General features: G+C 38.3%; 2 protein-coding genes across 2 annotated transcripts; one reads left to right on the top strand and one right to left on the bottom strand.

The window, feature by feature from the left end:
- Positions 1–578: 578 nt before the first annotated feature.
- On the bottom strand, positions 579–12,827 carry serinc2l (serine incorporator 2, like). The gene is made up of 10 exons (XM_037677043.1): positions 12,696–12,827; positions 11,818–11,979; positions 10,383–10,570; positions 10,204–10,283; positions 8,457–8,594; positions 7,313–7,482; positions 4,458–4,548; positions 2,039–2,189; positions 1,743–1,952; positions 579–717 (listed from the first exon to the last, which is right to left on the bottom strand). The coding sequence occupies exons 1-10, from the start codon at positions 12,732–12,734 to the stop codon at positions 579–581; spliced, it is 1,368 nt and encodes a 455-aa protein (XP_037532971.1). The 5' UTR covers positions 12,735–12,827.
- A 489-nt stretch (positions 12,828–13,316) lies between these two features.
- stmn1b (stathmin 1b) lies at positions 13,317–18,452 on the top strand. Its single transcript, XM_037677044.1, has 5 exons — positions 13,317–13,409; positions 14,981–15,024; positions 17,608–17,780; positions 17,871–18,062; positions 18,151–18,452. Exons 2-5 carry the CDS (start codon positions 15,009–15,011, stop codon positions 18,208–18,210), a joined length of 441 nt encoding a protein of 146 aa, XP_037532972.1. The 5' UTR covers positions 13,317–13,409; positions 14,981–15,008; the 3' UTR covers positions 18,211–18,452.
- Positions 18,453–22,522: the final 4,070 nt, after the last annotated feature.

Genomic DNA, 22,522 nt, shown 5'->3' with positions numbered 1-22,522 from the left:
AGGGTGTGCCTCCTTAGTCTTATCTAGCGCTCGCACTCACCTCACGCTGGGGCTCCGGAGCAGGGGTCTCCTGGTTGCTCCCCCTTGTAGCAAAGGAGTCCAGCTAATCAGGGATATTTCAGACCTGTCTAATCAGAGAGGCCTGATCAGAAAGAGAATCTGTAAATAAAACTTCCGAGGTACAGAGAAAGTGCCTTCTTGTCGAGTTTTCACAAGTGACTTAAAATACAGCACAGAAATACTAAAGTTCAAACTAGAACTCCCCTCAGGAAAAGTGTCTTGGTTAATGGTAAATAACAGAATTTACAGCTAAAGCCTTCACCAGATCAGCTAAAGTAATTAGTGTAAACTTTTACACCTCTGATGATTATTGAAACAGCACGAGCAGTAAAACAACAAACAACTGCCAGACAATGTGGGAACAAAGAAAAACAAACAAAAAACAAACAGGTTTACATAATATTTTTCTAGATCACTGTTTAGCATCCTTCAAATTGTCTAATATGGAGAAAAAAACAACTAACAAAACAAACAAAAAAAAAATACACATTTAAAGTCAACCCAAAGATATGAGACGCTCAGCTGAAATCCCTGTCAGAGAAGATAAGAGGGGCTAAGAGGGTCCAGAGGTAGAGCCCGAGGCCCAACCAGCTGGAGCTCATCTTCACCCACACAGCTGGCATGCTGCTCTGCATGGCCTGCGTGCTGATGTCCGGTCTGAGGACACACAAAGAGGTAAAGTTAAATACAACATCATCAGCTAAAGTTGATCAAGAATCATTTAATTTAAAATGTATTTATTGTTCTAAAACACAGCAGTTTTTAAATAACACAAAAATCAATCTCTGCTCCAAGACTGAAGACATTACTGATGAAGACGCCCTCTGGTGGACAAAACGAGAAACAACAACTAAACCAGGGGTTCTCAAACTTTTTGGGTTCAGGGACACCCTCATAACCCTCATGTTTATTAAATAATTTTATTCAACTTGTCTCTTTAATGCAATGGAAATATTTGTGTAACATAAATACTTAAGACCTGTTCTTTAATAGTGTTAATACAATTTTTATACTTTTAAACATGGGGTATTTTTTCATTCAAAACTCAATTAACTAAATTTTTAATTTAAACTTCCAAAAATTACAGTTTTGAGAAAATTATCGGTATCAAAAACCACTTTAAAACTTCACCTGTTCACACGATGAACATAATAAATGTATCGCTTCTTCTTCAAATTATTACAGAAAACTCTTTACATAAAACTGAAGAGGATCAGAACAGCAGTAGTCATACTGAGCGACAGGGCTTCACTTGGAAACTGATGGATGCCGGAACACAAATAGCAGGCGGGGAGGTGGGCGTGGTTTCTCCACCAGAAAATTTTAAGAAAATTAAAAAAAATTTGGTGTTGGAGTGAGCACTGGCTCACAGACCCCCGGGGACCCCAGTTTGAGAACCACTGGACTAAACTAAATGTGCAAAAAGCAGTTTGTGCCATCAATCGATTGTAATTCCTTCCTTCAACTGGTTTAAGACTTCTGATTTTTTTTAAAGTATTTTATTATCTTTTATCATAAATAGCATTCTCAGATTTGTAAGCACTATTGCACATCCAGTGGTTTGTTGATCATTTTAATAATTGGCTTTTTATGTTAGTGAACGTTTCTGTTCAATGCCCTGAGACAACTTCTGTTATGACTTGGCGCTGCATAAATAAACCGAACTGACGGCAGATACTCACTGGTACCAGTTGGTAAGTGTCATCATGATGTACAGGGAGGCCAGACAGAGGTGGAAGTGGAAAAATGAGTAGCTGTAAGTGACTTTCTCCTCCTCGTTGTCCATGGCCCTGCGTATACCATCTTCACCCACAACTTCCTCCCCTCCGGACCCCTTGCCTTCCTCTGTCTGCATCAGCTTGTTCACCTGAGCGTTGCTGGATGAACGGACACTAAAAGACAGAGAAAAAGAAAAGAGAATTAGAAAGCATACAAACTGTACAAAACAAGGTGAATGTCTTTAACACAGGTAATGTACCTGGCGTAGAGAGTACATAAGAGGAAGATGATCAAACCAACGATTCCCTGAGCGTCCCACCACTGCACATGTCCAGAGTTACTGTCAACAGACGGTTGAGTGGTGCTGACGTTTGACACCAGACTCAACAAGCTGGGGTTGCAGGCTCGATCTACATGCAGGGATTAAAACACATAAATCTTCTGGCTGATTTTTTAAAAATAACTCCGAGGTTACCCACACATCACCCACCCCTCAGTAACACGTTTGAGAGCGTAATCCTGTGTACCGGTCACTTCACAAAAGAGGAGCATACCGTGCACATGCCCTGAGTCAGTACATGATATAATGTTCTCTAATGAAGTGCTGAAGTTTGAAGACTTTAACTTGCACCATTTAGATCCTCAAGACCATCGGCGTTCTGAAGGAAGAGAGTGGTGTTAACAACTTGTCTGATTATGCCATTTTAGTGTTTTCAATTGAGGGATTGTCAGATATAAATTAGAGCACCATGTCCTTCAGACAGTATAAATTAACTTAAACTTACAATGTTTTTATTTGCCAGATTTCTTCCCTAAAATGTTAATGTCATTGAAAGTAATTATATTTACAGGATTTCAGCTCATGTAGTCATTCTATTTATTTTCATATTTGATTGTTTATTACACTTATCACAGTAGTCACCTCTCAGTGTGTCTCTAAATGCAAGCAAGCGATCACATCCAAACAGCCACAACACTTTGGTGATGCTATAATACCATGTAGAACTGAAATATGAGCAGAGATTTATGATAAACTACAAACAACTGAAACTGACTTTCTCACAGAGAGAACTTTGTGGGCTTGGGGGAAAAATACAGTTCAACAGTGGCACACATCTTTTCTATAATGTGGGGCATTTGTCTTTTCGTGTTAATATTAATTATACAACCTAAAGCACCAGAAACAGAGTCTCAGAGTTTCTCATATAAGCTGTGTGCGCTGCAGCCGGTGAGACGCTGCTGGGTCAGGACAGGAACTGGAAGGACTGGTGCTTCCACCCACAGTCTCTCAAAGTTGGAGCACTGCTTACACCTGGACTACATCAGAAAGCACGGCCCACCCTGCACTGATTGAATAAAACTATGACTGTGGTTCTCCTTTTGTTGAAAGCAGCATCAGTTTAGTTCCTGTTTCATAATTAGACTGGATGGATTTAATGAGACCACAACAAAACACGTGTTTTTCTCTCCTCATTTTTACAGATGACAGAAATCCGTCCTGTCCACGTTCAAAATGACAAATCTGTCGTGGCAACGAGGAACTTGAATCCCTGTAGACGACAACACCTTTAAAATACTGATATAGCACTCATAGGTGTAAATGTTTCTTTTTTTAATCACCAATAGTAACATCAAAACAATTTAAAACCTTAAAGATAAATGTAACTATTCAAATACTTTGTTTTCTTCCTATTGTTATAGAAACAGCAACTTGGTCATATAAAATAATAACATTTCAAAGAAGCCCAGACTTAGGTGTCACTGAGATGTACTGTAAGTTTTTTATACAACTGGGTGGTGGGTGTCTATATTTTAACCCATTCAGACTGTAGGAGCCATTTATCTTGTTTTTTTGTGTTTATCTCCCCAAGTGGCGCATTTTATCTTGTGTACCGAGTATGTCTGAAGAGAGAGGGGACTACTTAAGCCACAGGTGTGATTCTGTTCAGGTGTTGCTAATGGGAAGGGGCAAACAGTTTTCTACTGTAATTAGTTTTAAGTTAGGGCGGATTTATTTGGTTGTAAATGGAAATGGCAAGGGAAATGGACATTGTGAAGGAAATAAATGACTTTATGATTTAAGTCGAAATGAAGATCTGCATAGTGACTCTTCATTGAGCGCAGTAAAACCAAAGACTACCAGGAACAACAGCAACCATTAGCTTTAAAAATATAGGATTTTAGCCGCTCCACAGACCTCAAATCAATTTTAAAATAGTGTTACAATATTCCTGAATGTGTTGTCAAAATCAGAATCATCACTGTTCACGAAAAGTGTTTTCGAGCCTCTAAGAGGCCACACTTTTGTTTTTCAGTGTAAGAGTTTACTTTTGCCCTTTTATTAATGCGTCTTGAAAATGATAAGTTTTGTATCAGGCTTGAAAAGCAACAAAGATGCAAATGACACAGCTATTTCTAAAGTGGGATATAAAAGCTGCATCAAGTCTGAATAAGTTAAAAAACATCAACCTACATTTATCACAAGACTGTCCATCAGAACAAACTAAAAGCCACAAGATAGATGAGCTAAAAGACAGGAAGTCTTTGTTTTTAAACTCACCTTTATGAGCAAAAAGCTGAAGCAGATTAACAGCATGTGCACATGTTGGAAGGAAACAGTGAGTGCAATGACAACTGAATCTGTTGACAAGTATACAAGATGACATCAGGTCACTCACTTGGATTGTTCGTCATTGCAGACCAGGTGACATACATGGTGTAGAGGGAGATAAGCGAGGCCTGGAGCAGACCGGAATGTCGCTGAACTTCCTGTGAACAACACGACGTAACACTTTAATGACCGGCTCACAAAAGCAAACCGACTGCAGCTGAGACAAACTTTATAGAGCATTCAAATTCAACGGTGCAAGTAAAAAACACCAAATTTCAGTTTAATATCTTTTAAAATGGCTGATTTCTACAGGTCCTTCTCAAAAAATTAGCATATTGTGATAAAGGTCATTATTTTCCATAAAGTAATGATAAAAATGAAACTTTCATATATTTCAGATTCATTGCACAACAACTGAAATATTTCAGGTCTTTAATTGTTTTAATACTGATGATTATGGCATACAGCTCATGAAAACCCAAAATGCCTGTCCCAAAAAATTAGCATATTTCATCCCACCAATGAAAGGCAAGTGTTTTTAATACAAAAAACGCCAACCTTCAAATAATCATGTTCAGTTATGCACTCAATACTGGGTCGGGAATCCTTTTGCATGAATGACTGCTTCAATGCGGCGTGGCATGGAGGCAATCAGCCTGTGGCACTGCTGAGGTGTTATGGAGGCCCAGGATGCTTCGATAGCGGCCTTAAGCTCATCCAGAGTGTTGGGTCTTGCGTCTCTCAACTTTCTCTTCACAATATCCCACAGGTTCTCTATGGGGTTCAGGTCAGGAGAGTTGGCAGGCCAATTGAGCACAGTAATACCATGGTCAGTAAACCATTTACCAGTGGTTTTGGCACTGTGAGCAGGTGCCAGGTCGTGCTGAAAAATGAAATCTTCATCTCCATAAAGCTTTTCAGCAGATGGAAGCATGAAGTACTCCAAAATCTCCTGGTAGCTAGCTGCATTGACCCTGTCCTTGATAAAACACAGTGGACCAACACCAGCAGATGACATGACACCCCAGACCATCACTGACTGTGGGTGCTTCACACTGGACTTCTGGCATTTTGGCATTTCCTTCTCCCCAGTCTTCCTCCAGACTCTGGCACCTTGATTTCCGAATGACGTGCAAAATTTGCTTTCATCCGAAAAAAGTACTTTGAACCACTGAGCAACAGTCCAGTGCTGCTTCTCTGTAGCCCAGGTCAGGCGCTTCTGCCGCTGTTTCTGGTTCAAAAGTGGCTTGACCTGGGGAATGCGGCACCTGTAGCCCATTTCCTGCACACGCCTGTGCACGGTGGCTCTGGATGTTTCTACTCCAGACTCAGTCCACTGCTTCTGCAGGTCCCCCAAGGTCTGGAATCGGCCCTTCTCCACAATCCTCCTCAGGGTCCGGTCACCTCTTCTCGTTGTGCAGCGTTTCCTGCCACACTTTTCCCTTCCCACAGACTTCCCACTGAGGTGCCTTGATACAGCACTCTGGGAACAGCCTATTCGTTCAGCAATTTCTTTCTGTGTCTTACCCTCTTGCTTGAGGGTGTCAATGATGGCCTTCTGGACAGCAGTCAGGTCGGCAGTCTTACCCATGATTGCGGTTTTGAGTAATGAACAAGGCTGGGAGTTTTTAAAAGCCTCAGGAATCTTTTGCAGGTGTTTAGAGTTACGTCGTTGATTCAGATGGTTAGGTTAATAGCTTGTTTAGAGAAACTTTTCATGATATGCTAATTTTTTGGGACAGGCATTTTGGGTTTTCATGAGCTGTATGCCATAATCATCAGTATTAAAACAATTACAGACCTGAAATATTTCAGTTGGTGTGCAATGAATCTGAAATATATGAAAGTTTCATTTTTATCATTACATTATGGAAAATAATGACCTTTATCACAATATGCTAAATTTTTGAGAAGGCCCTGTAGTATTCTTCATTTGTAGCTCAGAAAGCCATCTTGGATTTTTGATTTGCAATCAGTCTATTAGGGATTGCTCACTACCAATACACCAAATTCCAGCTGAACAGCTCTAAAAACAGCTCAGTTGCATCCATTTGAAAGTAGCTTTGGCAGACATCTTGCATTCCTATATTTGAATTCAAAATGTATTGTACATCGCTGTCAGGTACCACCACAACAAACTTCAGCACAATATCTTTTAAAGTAGCGGAGTTATCATATTTTTTTTAACTTTTAGCTAAGGAGGCCATCTTGGATATTTCATAATAGGAATGTATAACGACTCCCTCTCAGCTATGATGATACCACATTTCAGCTCAAAATCTCAAAGAATGACTGAGTTATAGTCAATTTTGTGTTTGCTGAGGCAGCTGTGGCAGCCATCTTGAATCAAAATCATCTCAATGAAACGTCTCAATGGGACTTACCTGGTTAAATAAAGGTTAACAAATAAATAAAATGGCTCCAAAAGTTAAGCAGTGTTTTGCTCAGAGACCTCTTCCCTCTAGGTCATGTGACCTCACTGTGGCAGTTAGAAGATGCTTAGAGTTCTGTCTGTTTTTCAATGAGAAAAATGGCATCTTTGTTTGCAAATTATGTTGCCACGGTAACTCAAAATGTCAATAAAAGTAATAACACACATCACCGTGCCGAGCCAGTTGTTTTAATACAACATTTGTGGGGGTACACGTTGCGGTTCGGACCGCATTAAGGTTGACAGAAGAGCAAGACTCTTTTCAAGTGAATAATAATAAGTGGCTGCCTTTCTAGGCAGTCCCCAACTAGACTAACATAAATGCCACCACAAATAAAAACCTTTCTTTAGAAAACATAAATAAAAGGGGAGAAGTCATCTCCTCTAAAATAGATAACAAAATAAGTGCCATGTCAAATTTCACCATTATATTGTTTGTTAAACTCATCTGCCACATCACCTGTATCGTGTCAGCCAGTCTAATACTCTACCTGTATCTTTGGTAAGATGGAGACGATGGAAATGATGATGCAGAAGATGAGGTTGAGGCTGATGAAGACTTTGTGCTCCGTGCAGTCACCTGGCTGCGTGTAGTAAATGTAGAAAAGCACCACAGCAGAGAAAGCCAGTGCATAGTGGAGAAAAGTAAAAGACAGCAGCCCTGAAATACAAACAAAATGTAACACAAATAAAAAAAGTGGAGAAACAGACAAATCAGCTGCTGACTTAAGGAACAGATCGTTCACTGAATGAGGGAAAAGCCTAGTTGAAGAAGATGACGTTAAATTAATGCAAACTTAATTCAACCAAATTACAAGAACTAAATTAAACAATTTCTGTCATGCAGACAAAAAAGAAACCCTGTAGAAACTGGTACTTGCACTATAATTTTACCAGTAGCCACCAGCCATTAGGAGAAACACCCAGCAGTTACTGCATTAGTCTAACCAAGCTGAGCTCATGTTAAAAGTTTTTTAACATTGTGTACAGACTTCACAACAATAAATTCAGATTTGTTTTGGAAATAAAAGTAAAATTACAGTCAAAATGATCATTAGAATTAATAATCTGATTTTAATATTTAAACTCAAACTGTTCTGTAAACAGCTTCCTGTCTTTAATGCATAAATGAGTTCTCATTTTTCATGCTCGGTCACCATTTAATTAGAAGTTCTGTGGTTTATTTACAAGTCATCTTCAACATTTCACCTACACAACATACTGTAATCTTTTTCCCCACAAGTCACAGCAGAAATGGTGCATCTGACCATTATATCACTGACTCAGAGTCAGCAAACTGATGGACAGTAAGTGTTGGGATGTAAATCTGCCTTTGTTTACACATTAAAGCAAAAAAATATGAACTCCAGCCCCTCTTTTTAATTTGGAAGTTTATTTTCCTTCAGCTATGAGGTACCCGAGTCAGCTGCTTATTGCTTAAAGATCCATACAAAACCCTCTTATGTTTGGTATCTCAAGCACAGACTAAATTTACAATTTCTTCTGTTACCCCAGAAAAAAGACATCTACAACAATTATAAATGTTGGCATCGACTTGATATTTTCTCGTATCAACCCTATTCAACACGTTTGTCAAATGCAGCTTTATTAATTTATTTTATTAATATGCTTTACCTGCGAACCAGCATTTATTGTTACTTTCTTCAGCGTTTTCAACCCAAATCTTATTCCAGGAGTGGGCGAAGTCGATCAAGAGGATGAGCTGAATGAGAATGAAAATGAAGGAGCCCACTACTCCAAAGTAAAACCACACTGTCAAAAAAAAAACAAAGCAGACAAAGTTTCCTAAAACAGTTGGAAAGTAAAACATACATGTATACAAATATAATAAAAAGACTTGGATTGTTTTCACACCTGATAGTCCGGTAGACTCTGTTCGGTTCGGGACCAATATTCATAACATTTTGTTTACATTTGAGCTGGTGCGTTTGCATTCACGAACAAACACACATTTCTCTGATCTTATATGGAGCCGTCAGCTGCCTTGTGTGAAAAACAATATTCTCCAGGGTCTTCTGTCTCATCTTCTGCTCATGCTGAGTCCATTTTTGAAAAATGACAAAATATAACTCCTAAAACTGCTAAAACTTGATGCCACTCAGTTTTTGTTTTTATTTCCAGAAGAAGAAGAAGAAGAAGACGTGTCTTCAGAGGTTTTTGTGTCGTTTCTTTCAGTAGTTCTTGGTGCAGCGCCCCCACAGGCGAGCGGGGGAATAGGTTGGTTCAACAGGTTGACTCAACTGCACAGTGCAGTGTGAATGCAAACGCACCAGCTCAAATGTAAACAAAAGGTCATGAATATTGGTCCCGAACCGAGTCTACCGGACTATCAGGTGTGAAAACATTAAGGCCCAGTTTACACATGGGGCCATGATGGTGTAGAGGCAGGGCAGCCAGCCCGGGACCCGAAAGTCCCAGGCTCGATCCCCGGTCACTGCACACCTCGTGGTGTCTCTGGGCAGCACAAAATGCTCCCCAGGCGCTTTAAATAGCTGCTCACTGCACCACCTGGTGGTGGATGGGTTAAATGCAGAGACTAATTTTGCCGGTTTCCACTGTATGGAAACATACAGTGATGACATTATTATTATTATTATTATTATTATTACTACGTTTGTTGCGTGAAACCAAAGCTTTTCTGCTGCAGTTCGGACATTCATTTACATGACAACAGCCCTCGTTCTGAAACTGAAGGTTTCTGAATCCAGGTCTCAAACTGGAGATTTTCAGGTGAACCCCCTGCAGAGGTGAGATATGTACGAGGGTGACAGTTGAGCACAGAGGCCTCTGTTTAACAATGGACAGGTTATCTTGACAAAGATAGCAAGCAGCCATCAGGGCACCAACAATCAACTGTTAGGCTGACCATCCTTCTTTTGCATGTGAACAACTATCAGTAGCTTTGGATGTCACCAGCAAACTGGATGATCCACTTTGGTGCCATTTATTACTGATTGCAGCTCCTCAGACTGAAGAAGTCTTTTGGATAAAAGACTAAACGTTTCAACAATAATGAATCCGTCCAGAGGACATGACCTAGCTGTGTTAGACTTATCTAACTGGATTATTGAGCCTGCATCAGGATGTTCAAGTAAACTATTTTTAAGCATTGATACCTCCAGTTGTGTTCCTTTTTATAAGTTATACTTTGCTGTTTGGTAAAAAAATGTCTTGGTATTGTATTTTATGCATTGTCATTAGGCTGATTTCAATCACCGATATGAAAAACAAAAAGATCAGTATCATTTTGCCCTTTTGCTTATTTTTAGGATTTAATAAAGTCCCATAGAGCAATGCCCTGCGACACTGTTTGCCAAACTTAAAAAAAATAAATTAAATAAATTAACAGAGATGTTAGTACCATTATGAAATGTTCCATCTGGAATGAAAAAAGCTCCCACCGTAATCCCAACCAGGATAAGAAATTTAAAGAACCAGAATCTGAAAAGGAGAGGAAAAAAAAACATATTCTTAGCAACAACAAAAAAAGACAAAGGGAAACACATTTACTGATTAAAAAAGGCCCAACAGAATGCCTACCCATTTTGAATAGCTGCACGTGGGTCTTTGCTATTACGGACACGAATCATGATAACGGAGAACAAAAAGAAGAAGCAGGTCATGGCGAAGCACATGCGATACACAGACTTGTACCCCACAATAACCTCACAGTTAACCTGGTTTTCAACACCGATTACAGTAGTTCCTCCTTTACAAAACCCTGGGATCTATGAAAGAAGAAAGTCAGACAAACCAGTTTAAAATCAAACTGATCTATGCAGGTTTTATGATAAATAATGTCAAGATTCATGTAATTTCCTATATACAGTAGGCCTGTTGCGATAAACAATAAATCAATGAATCGCATTTTAAATTAAAATGAGGTCGATCATTTTCATTTATCTGCTTTATTGTTTCTTCGTGTCTCTTTCTTTCTACCGAAGACACTGGGTGACAAAAGGCTCAACTCCGGTGCTCTTCATTGATCCCTTCCTTCTTCATTTCCTAAGGGGGGAGTGAACTATCACGTCAGGTAGCCAGCTAAGGCACATCGTCTTGTACCTCTGCAGCATTAGAGCCCCGTGAGGAGTTAGCAAGCTAAAGAAACATTGTTTGATATTGGGGGGAAAAAGAAATGGAATTGGTTTCAAAGTCGAACGCAACAGCAGCTGTGTGGGAGCACTTCGGATTCAAACCAAATGACCGAGGCGAACCGCTGAACCTTTGGGAACCGGTATGTTGCATTTGTCATAAAACGTTAGCAACTAAGAGCAGCAATACAACCAACCTGCACCTAAAGCACAATCATCCAAACCAGTTTTCCCAGATGGAAAAAAAAACAAAAAACTATAACCGGTGGGCCGTCTCCATCTTCAAGTTCCTGACAGTCCACCATCAGTGGAGCATTTAATCAAGCATTTAATTTAACACTAATGATTATTGTTTTTTGAAAGGCAATTTATTTACAGACTTAATAATCCGTACAGTTTTGTTTGAATGTAGTTTTTATTTCCATACTGTTTTTTGTTGTTGTTGTTGTATTTAGTTTTTATTCAAATGCATTCTTTGTTAACCGAGACTAAGTCGATTTTATTTTTGGTTGTTTTGTTTATTTTCCAGTTCCAGCATTAAGTGTTCTTTTGAAATTAACGTTAATTGATCTTTGAGAAGATGTACATGTCATTATCATTACATTAGTTCAAAACTGTCTCCAAACAATATTATCTTTTATCACAATAATTTCTGAGACAATTAATTGCCCAGCGAAATGTGTTATCGTGACAGGCCTAATATACAGCACATTTTGAACAAATGAAACAATATGAAAATGTCTACAAATAACTCTAGCCATAATTTAAACAATTTTTTTAAACAATACTACTTTCATAAAAAGGCATATGAAGCTTAAAAAATACTAATTCACACAGTAAAATTTATCTCTGTGTATTACAATATGATAGGATCAAAGCCTCACTTTGCGGAGCTGTGTTTCCATTCCAGGAAGGATCATAATGACAGACACCATCGTTCCCAGAAGAAGAAAGAAAGAGAAAACTAGTCGTGTGACTGTGGAGTTATTCGAGGAGGGACAGCAGCCACACAGAAGACATGGTGCTGAACCACAGAGACAGGAGGCCTGTGAGTGATGACAAAAAAAGACCAAACACAGTAAAGGTTTGTACAAGTCAAGAGCAAACACCTGTATTCTGTTGCTCAGTCAGGTCAAATTCAAACCATAAACAGGAAGTGCCATAATGGAAAAAAAAAAAACTCTGCTTGTAAATTATTAAACAAGTGGTTCTCTCCAGCGAGGATGTCTATTTGAATCAAATAAAAAAACTGGTGTAACATTTAATAAAAATGCCTCAATTAAACCTAAATAAATATTTAATATTTGAGCTTTAGTGTCTTAAAGAAGACACGAGTTACATCTTTTCCAGCAATGACTCATTTGCCCTGCTGGACCTGGCTAAACAGCTGCTGACATAATCTGGTGGCATAAATAAAAATAACAAAAAACAAACATAGTTAAAATGTAATGTTATGAAGAAGTTGTTTTGTAAATACAAAAATGGCACATGATATACCGTAGTTTTACGTGTTTCTGCAAAATGTCCAAACACTTCCTCAACCACTACTTATTTATAATGCTAACTAGCTTCCCAAGCTACCTATATTTAAATTAATTTATAGCAGGTACGTATGACTAATGAAGCTAGAATACGAGTTTAATTTGTCTCATTAGCTGTGTAGTAAAGGCTTTGGGTTAGCCGTTAGCTTAACTGAAAAAACTGCAGTAAACAAAAGCCGTTAAAATTGAAGATAAAATAGGTTTTAGGACGAGATACTTACACAGCTAGCTAAAGAGCACAAAGCCAGACAAGCTCCCATTTTCACACCAAAACGCTAAACTGTGTAATTTGAGTGTGTGTATCGTGACTGAAACGCTGTCAATTTATCAGTTTCTATCAAAAAATACAGTCGGAATCGGAAGTTCCTTGAAAGCTTTTCAAAATTAAAGTCTCACGCTGCGATCACCGGAAGTCTTTTACTATAACTAGTTGTTTTTATTTGTTTGCTTTAATTTCCCTCATAACCTTTATGAATGTCGATGAAAGCGAGTGCACATTTTTCTGGTAACATTATTTGTCTATTTTAGGCAATTAAAGCTGTGGATGAAAACTAATTAAAACAAGCTGTCTGACAAAATCATTTACAGTGTAGACATTTTGTAATGGTTGTGGCATCCATATTGGATTGGTTGACTTCAGAAGTTAATCGGTTGTAGATGAACATAAAATCATTATTTTCTGCACGTTTTACTGATGTATTTTGATAACAAGCAATACATTATTTATTTATTATTTGATCTCCTCCTCCAGCTTCCTTCTCCCGCGCGCAGTTTCAGCTCTCGCTGTGATTGGTGGATTTGGACCAATGAGCGCCGACGTCCCTGTTGACGTAACGTTCGGAGACTTTGTGCGCGAAGGTGCAGATGTTGGCGGTTTCAAAAGAAGCAAGAAGCTAGACAAAAGGCTTCCTCTTCAAGCTGAGCTGCTCTTCACGGTGAGAATAAAGCTCTCGTACAGATGTATAGCCGGCTAGGAAAGCGTTAGCAGCGCTAAAGCTCGTTTTGAACTCTTTCAGTTGCGTTCGTTGTTCCAACCATTAGGTTAACGGTTGATTGTGATTATGGCCGTTGGTCAACTAAAGCACAGGACAACAAAGATTGAAAAATGGGCTTAAAATGGCTTCAGCAGTTGCTTTGGGTTAATATTTTTAAAGATATGTCGTGCAGATTATTCACACGGACGTTTTCTGTTATTGTTTTTTGTGTTAGTAACTCAATCCATGTGTTTCCACGTGAAATTAAAATATGCTTATCTGAACAGTTTCAGCTCTCCACATTCATTGTTTAGTTTTCTACAAGTTTTTTTAGTCTTTCAGATTTGAAGTGTGTGAGCTTTTCAGTCTTGTACAACAAAGTCATATTGCTCCTCCCCGCCATTTTTGCAGAGGAGATCTTGCAGAAATGTGTGCTCAGTGTCCTCCTGCTGAGGGAGCACCAGCTTTCAGCTCAGGGGCAACTCATGAGAAGCCCTGCCAACCCATCCGTGTTTATTCATGGCTTTCTTTGTGTCCTTGTAGAGCAGTGGACAACATGTTGTACTTGCAGAGTCAGGTCCTGTTGTGACTGGTTCATAACATGCATTAGTTCTGTGAGGATGAATTATTGTGCCATGTGTGACTGGAACAGGAGAGAGTGCTGGACTGAAATACAAGGGGGAAAAACAGTCCTTTACCTTTTTTTAAATTATTATTATTATTGGCAATTTTGACTCCACAGCAAATTTCTTTCATGTCGACATGTAAAACAGCAAACTTTTTTATTGCTGTTTAAATTGCTGCAAATTAGTGCAAACATAATCTTATTCTTGCAGCTTTTACAGTGAGTCATCCTCCTCCATCTCACCCAAAACATAATTATAAATTGATAAATGTACGTATCTGCATGTAAAAGTTCAGAAGATGTCATTGGGTGGTTCCAAGTCTTGGTTTGTTTTTCAGTCCACGTGTTTAAAATCTGTTCTCACAATTTTTTTGTTATTATTTTTAAATTTAATACACTGCTAGAGGATATTAGGATCGCTAAGAAGCAAAAGTACAAGGGATTTTATTATCTTTTACTGAGGTTTTGACATTTAAGTGTAAATATTAATTATAAAAGTTGTCTTTTAGGAACTCCACAGTGAACTCAATGTACAGTATTTGTTTTTAGGCTGTTATTGTGTCTGAACGTTATGAGTGCACATTTATTAGATTAATTATAATATAACATACAATGTGTAGCTGAACCAGTCACTTTCTTTGTCTTTAGTTGTCAAAAACAATTATCTCAACTTTGTGACTTGTATCAATAATACTTGTGCTTTATTTAAAATAAATCTGTTTACCTTCTGAACTACTTGAACCTTGAACTGCAAACCAGGTTTAGATTTAGTCTTCTAGTCAGTATAGTATTACATGTTTAACTATTTTGTGAAACACAATGTAAAGCAATATTTTACCTGATTTGTATGATCTTTAGATATATGACCAAAAGTGCATCTCTTAATGTTGATTTTCTATTTTTACAGAAAAATTAAAGCAAGCTTTTCTGCTAAAATGGCACATTGTGGAGGTAAGTGTAAAATACATGAACACAGTTGCTATTCTAATCTAAAGTATGTAATTGTTGTGCAGTATAATTAATATTTTTTCATTAGAACACATTGGGAATCGTTAGGAATTGAAGTAAAGAAGAAAAAAAAAATCAGTTTCATAGAAAAGCATTTACTATTCAATTAAACTGCTCAGGGGCCGCACATCCAGCAGTTTTTCAACCTTTATTTCTACAAGTTAATCCCTTTGAGCCTAATTAAAGTCATTATGTAAATAAATCAAGTATTACAATGATCTGTTACCTTTTTAATTTGTTGCTTTCATAAATGCAATAAACGGAACACAAAACCAGAACCCTCAAAAAAAATTATGTTCTATTTTTTTATGAAGTCATTGGTGGACCGGATTGAAGTCACCCGCGGGCTGCCAGTTGAATATCCCTGATTTACACCGATTCTAAATTCTTCAAGCTGCCACACATCTGTATTGTTTTTAACCCTGCTAACAAGCACTGATTTAAATTACTAGAGCCTGACCAATTTGGAAATTTTGTCTATTGGGAGGGTACGGCTAATGCTGATAACTGATATAATGACTGAACATTTTGAGCTTTGTCCACCCCTAAGAATCTAAACAGCTACTTTTAAACCTGTTTTAAATAAGCAAACTTTATTTATGTTGCTCCTTTCATACATAAAATCACAAAGTGCTACACAGAAATACAGATACAGGCTTAATATAAAACAAAAACAATAAGAACAGCTGATAAAAACAGTAAGTAGAACATTTAACTAAAAGCTCGTCTGAATAAAAATGTCTTTTAAAAGCTGCTTTTTAAAGTCAAGTCAACTTTATTTATAAAGCACATTTAAAACAGCAGCTGTTACCGAAGTGCTTAACAATAACATCAACGAGGGTAAATAATCAACAGAGATGGCCACATTAAGAGATAAAGTTATCAAGTGTGTTACATGAATATAAATTAACCAAAAAAACGCCTTTCCCTGTTCATTGTGTAAACAGTCAGTCATCGTATGGTGAAGGCCTCATTAGTACTGGCTGCAGCGGCGTTGTTTGTTCTTTGCAGAGAAGTAAAGATTTCAGACAAACAATGCACTTCATTGAGGATGACAACGATAATGTTACTAACACTGATATATTTACCTCTACGTTAGATTTATTGTTCTGGATCAAGTTTTACAAGGCAATGGCCTAATGCTAGGTTATCTCAACCGTAGCTTGCTAACTTGAGAGGCACATAGCCAATGACAAGCAGGCTGGTGGATTGAAGAAAATTCATTGTTGATTTTTTTATTTATTTTTCAGATCAGTTAAAATAAACTTACCATGCTTTGTTCAGCAAAATATGCTGCAGTGTTGCTCCCTGCTTTGGCTGCGCTGAACGTGAAACTGCAAGTTAAAGTGAACAGCCATGACTTGAAAGTAGCCCGCATGCTCCCTCTGCTGGAAGCATTGTGCAGTTACGCCTTGTGCAAGTAAGGACATGACTTGTTCCAACTGTTTATATCGGCACATAATGGGACAATTATCACCAATACCAATATGTCCCTAAACGCCTATATCAACCGGGCTCTTAATTTTTAATAAATGAGTTTAGGTAAAGTTCCTTCACCTGTTTACAGGCAAACAGTGAAATGTTGAAGACACTTTGACTGATGAGCTGCTTCATCTACCAGCTGATTTATATCCAGAGCATTTTAACTCAACACAGTTTTGATAAGCAGTAAATAGGCCTGTCGCAATAAACAATAAATAAATTAATCGCATGATAAATGAAAATTATCAACCTCATTTTCATTTATCGGCTTTATCGTTTCTTCGTGTCTCTCTTTCTACTGAAGACACTGGATGACAAAAGGCTCAACTCCTGTGTTCTTCACTGACTCCTCCCTTTCTCTTTTATCTTTAAAATCTGTTTTAATCATCCAAAATCATGTTTTTGGGTCGTTAAAAGCAGCTAAGCTGAGAAGCTAAGCTACGAGCTAAGATAACAGGCCGACCTCGGGAAAAAAACTCATACTTGTCGAAGCTCCAAAATTCATGGTTGAAATCCGTGCCTTCGTCTAAAAAGTTGTTTTTCTCTGAAAAAAGAAGCTGAGAACTTGTTTACTGATTTTTTTAATTAAAAGCTTTATGTGAAAAATGCTATGCAAAAGAGCTCAAACCACATCGAACGTCCACCATTTTGAGAACCAAAAAGAGACAGCCCATGTCATGTCAAGGGGCCTCCCTCCCATTTTTCTTAATGGGACACGCTGCTCGCTCCCTCACTATCCATCCTTTGGTTTAAGCAGTCTTATACTGCCATCTGGTGGTCAAAAAACATACTACATGCAAAACAAATAAACATTTCTTCTTAAATTTGACAATAATTACTAATTATTGTCAAATTTCAAACAATGTTATCGTTAATCGCAATAATTTCTGAGACAATTAATCGCCCAGCAAAATTTGTTATCGTGACAGGCTTAGCAGTAAATCCCCTTTTCTTCACACGTTAAATACTGAATTTTCTTCCTTTTTATTGTAACATCATTACACCTAGTATAAAAGTATTAATTCCAGTATTCCTGTTTGACAGACATCCAAGTGAAGGAGCTGAACAAGCGTGCGTCAGGTCAAGCGTTTGAGGTCATCCTGAGCCCCACCACCCCTGATGCTAAGGTGGAATTTCCAGTGTCCCCTAACAAGAAGAAAGAAACATCCCTGGATGAGATTAAGAGGAAACTGGAAGCTGCAGATGAAAGGCGCAGGGTATCTAGAGAATTTGATGCAAAAAAAAATTTACCACGAGTTTTTAAATCTCGATCTGTTATTTCTCACCAAATCGTCTCTTTGTGTCAGAGCCACGAGGCTGTAGTGCTGAAGCATCTGGCCGAGGCACGAGAGCATGAGAAGGAGGTCATCCAGAAGGCCATCAAGGAAAACTGCGAGTTTAGCAAGCTGGCGCAGGAGAAACTCACCCAGAAGATGGAGGCGAACAAAGAGAACCGCACCGCCCGGCAGGCAGCTCTCACTGAGAAGTTCAAGGAGAAGGTGAGGTCCTGGTCTTTGGAGCAAATCCTCATGTTTGGTGTTCAAAATATAAATGCCTTAATAGTTGATGTCTTCAAACACTTTACAGGACAAGAAGCTTCAGGAAGTGAAGAAAAACAAGGAGCAAATGAAAGATACAGAGAATTAAATGTTTCTCATGATCTGATAGCAGTCTGGACGTGTATAAAGATAAGCTACAGTATTTGATCTGTAAACCTCAAATCTTCGTAGTTAGTTTTCTTTATACTGTTTATGATATTAGTTACATGCAGTTTGACTTTTCTGTTTGTCTATATTTCCATTTGGCAGCTGAATATACTGTATTTCTTACCGAGGCATTCCCTCGTAATAAACTGGTCACGTAATGCTGCAAGTTTGAACTGATCGTACAACACAAGGTTTTATTGATCTGGCTCCTTATGCTGGTTTGTTAAACATGTTTGCTTCTCAAATGCTGGATTAAATTTTATTTTTGTATAATTTGAGCATGTTGTGCTCGTCTGACAATAAACTCAGTGCTGACACCCAGTGGCAGGTTCAATTATTACAGTGTTTTGAAGGAGTCTGTTGAAAGTGATTCATAATATTACAGTTAACATCTGTTAGTGTGTTGGTGCTTGAAAGTTTGTGGACTCTAGACTTTTCTGTATTTGCGCATAAATATCTACAACATCAGATTTTCTGCTAATTCTAGAGGTTCACATACTTTACCACTCACAAATAAGTAATACTGGATACCAACAAAGTCCATGCTCAATAATCCAGGTATACAATCCAACATTTTTCAGTCAGGTCATCTGGATAGTTTCTTTTCTTTTTGTGCTGAAACGTTTCACCTTCCATCCAGAAGACTTCATCAGTCGAGGAAACAACACAAAACTGATTTTTCCCTCCCAACAGCTTACTCCAAAATGGAACAAACCAGTTATGTTGGTGCTAAGATGGTCTCTTTGGCACGCCCCCTCCAGTGCTGGCCCTCTTCCTCGTTGACAGTCATGTCAAACTGATTCAAAACCAAAAAAGTTCATGCTCAATAATCCAGGTATACAATCCAACAATTTTCAGTCAGGTCATTGGACAGTTTCTTTCCATCCATTATCTTTACTTACTTTTGGGTTGCAGGGGGTCACTGGTGCCCATATGCAGGTCGCCATTCTTATCACAGAAGATTGGATTTTTGTAAAGAAAAAAAAAAAAGCCAAATTTTTTTTTAAACCAATGAATTGCAGGCTTGTGTGTGTTTTTAATTGCACATGAATAAACACTTTGGTAACAGCTGCTGTTTTAAATGTGCTTTATAAATAAATTTGACTTGACTTACCATAATTGTGGAGAAGCTGAGTATCTTACTTTGGAGATATAAAGTTAAAGTAGTATAATTACTCTGTATTATTACTAGTATCCACATATTTGCAAATGAAATTACAGGAATGCTAAAATAGTCATTCTTTTTGTTGTATAACAGCCTATAAAGTTCAATTTTATTTTAGTTTTGATCAAAGAGTCAGATCCCTGGTTTAATTCAATTCAGTTTATATATCACAACGAAGTTGACTCAGGGCACTTCACATTCAAGAAAAGCCAATTAGTAAAGTTCTCTACGGAAGCCAGCAGACTCGTTGAATCTTCACTTCATCACAGTCTCATCCTGAGCAAGCACAGTGGCGACAGTGGAAAGAAAAAACTCCCTTTAAAAAGGAAGAAACCTCCAGATACTGATTTAAGTTTACTGAGCGAAAATTTAATGTGGTTGCTGAGAGTCATTCCTGACACACTGAGCATGACATCTTGCAACTGTGCATATATTTGTCTCAAACTCTGGCGTTAAAGACGGCAGGCGAAGTGCATTAAAGAATACTAGGCCTTTAATTTAAAGCAGTCATTCTGCAAATTTACCCTGCAGGTTTATTTAACAAGTGTTTTAATGGTTGGGCTTTCAAAATTATGGAAGAAACAACACAGTGCATAGTGTACCAAAACCTCTTCCTGGTAACGTGACATAGTTCAACAACAGCTGATCTGCTGTGTTATGGAAGGAAGCAGAATCTTATCAGAATTTATAGGTTTGTTTATCGCTGCTTGCATCTTGCTGGGGCTTGCAGTCAAACCGCTAAACACAAAGACACTCAACTTGAAACATGTTCAGTGGATGCACAGTGATGCACCTGAAGTTGCCTGACAAGTTCGATTGGTTCCCACCTGAAGATTTACAGCTGGATACAAAACTACCTGGTAGAGTGAGTGGAATTAAAGTTCGCTTTAAACGTTCCTTGAGTGCTGCACACACACAAACACTGAACACACTGAACGTCTACGGGTGATAATGGATTTGTGTATGCGAAGCTCATAAATCTGGACAGGTTTGAATGAAACTCATTTGATATTCAACTGATTAACCTTTAGAGTCCCATTCAAGATGGCCACCACAGCCAAGCAACTTGACACAGAAAACTGTTTTAACTCAGCTAATCCTATCGATCATATGTGTCAAACTCAAGGCTCGGGGGCCAAATGTGGTCCTCGTTGACATTTTATCTGGCCCCCCCAAGATGATATTTTAAATGTAAAATACTTTTTTTAATCACTTTTGCGTTTTCATTAATCTTTGATTATGATGTGAAAAATGCAACAGAACATGTCAAATGAGGCCAATCAAACTTTTGCTGAGGAATCTGCAACCAAGAAAATATGTTTGGTATCTAACTTGAGTTAATGTAGATTCTGAAATTAGCCCTTAGTTTGAGAAAGGGTTTAATTTCGGTCCCCTTTTGTAAGTGAGTCTGACACCCCTGCTATAGATGATGAGCTCAAATTTGATGTGACAGAATCTTGACTGATCTGTCAAATGAGCACTAACATCGACTGAGACTTGTCTTTAAAACGGCCATGAACGAGTCACCTGTCGGTTTGTTAGCTAAATATCTCATTAACCACTGGATATATTTATTGGGAATAATCAGACAACAATCATTAGGTGTACATTTACAACTGACTAAATTTTGAATTCACTCAGTCCAAGAAGGATGCTACAACTACATGACTACAAAACACTCAAATGACCGTAACTCAATGAATTTTCCAGATATTGAGCTAATCTTTCGTGTGGTAGTAGCAGTCATCATATTCTGAGCTCTACACATTGTGCACGACGTTTGCCTAGAACTAGTGTTTTATCTATTGTTGTCAACCCTGTTTGTCTGTTAGCAAAATATCTTGTGACGCACTGGACATACATTGAGCAGATGTATTAAACTTAGTGATAAAGGCAGAAGGCAAAATGTCTTATGTTTTGTTAGTACTACTGTACAACAATGTATGAGCATTTACACGCATGCTTGATCATGTCACAAACCCTCAGTGCTTCCCAGTTCTCTTTTTTAATTATTATTTTGTCCTGTGTTTGGAAGAAACTCATCTGCCCAGAATAATTTCCCATGGTGCTCTGCAGCGCTCCTTGCTTGTCTGAGCACACAGGAGACCAAAACTGGCTCCATGTCAACAAAATGTTCTCAGTTCTATAGGTTTTATTGGCCTAGAACATTTCCTGACTGCTCGGAGATATATTCACTTTACGTGCAAAGTTTATGTTCTGTTTTTCTTTTAAGACGGAGAACATCCTAGCGTGAACAAACACCCAAAAAGACAACACAGTTTTCACTGGCACGCCCTGCATCCATGAGGAATACACACTGAGCAAGCTGATTTGAATCGAGGAACAATGAAGATCTTTCAGAAATACTGGTTGTAACAGAGGCACCTTTGTCACTGAATGCAAAACATGTGGGAAAGGAAGGGCCATGTTTTACTACAGCAGCCAAGCATGGAAATGACTTGTTTATTAATTATTAATGTTTTCAGTGAGATTTGAAGTGAATAAAATCTCCTTCATTTAGACAAAGCCATGCTTCAAATCTAACTTCCTCCATGATTACTGACAGGCTGTCATTTCTATGATTTTAACCCTTCGGTTGAAGGTGTTCGTTACCAAGCAACAGAGCAGCTGAGACACTTGCACGTGGAGGAACAAACAACAGCATGTGATGAGTTCCGAGTTACATAAAGTGTCAGGTAGTGACAGTATCAGTTAAAAAAATATAAAAATAAAGTGAACTCATTTGTAAATAGGCATGTATAAATATATAATTTGTTGAATCGAACAGTTAAAACGTTATTGCGTTTAAAACTAACAACGACCAAACCACAAACTAATTTGCTGTTGGTGGTTTGAACCGTGAGAGGTCCGGCTGTGTCAGCGCCATTCAGCTCTTATCTGATGAATTCAGTGGAAGAATTTCTGTTAGGAGTGGGCGGGCTGTTTGACCGAACCGGAGATGTCATTGGTCGATACGACGGATGCGCTCGTGAAGGGACAAGAGCGCCCTTTCTGCTGATTGGCCAGAATGACCTGTCAGTCAATGCGCATCATCACCCTCCGGGGTGTGAGAGATCCATCCGCGAGG

Source organism: Nematolebias whitei, chromosome 5 (assembly GCF_014905685.2).
Source record: "Nematolebias whitei isolate Nwh7 chromosome 5, NemWhi1, whole genome shotgun sequence".
NCBI lineage: Eukaryota > Metazoa > Chordata > Actinopteri > Cyprinodontiformes > Rivulidae > Nematolebias > Nematolebias whitei.
The sequence above is the reverse complement of the archived record's forward strand: the minus strand, read 5'-3'. Positions and strand labels throughout refer to the sequence as shown.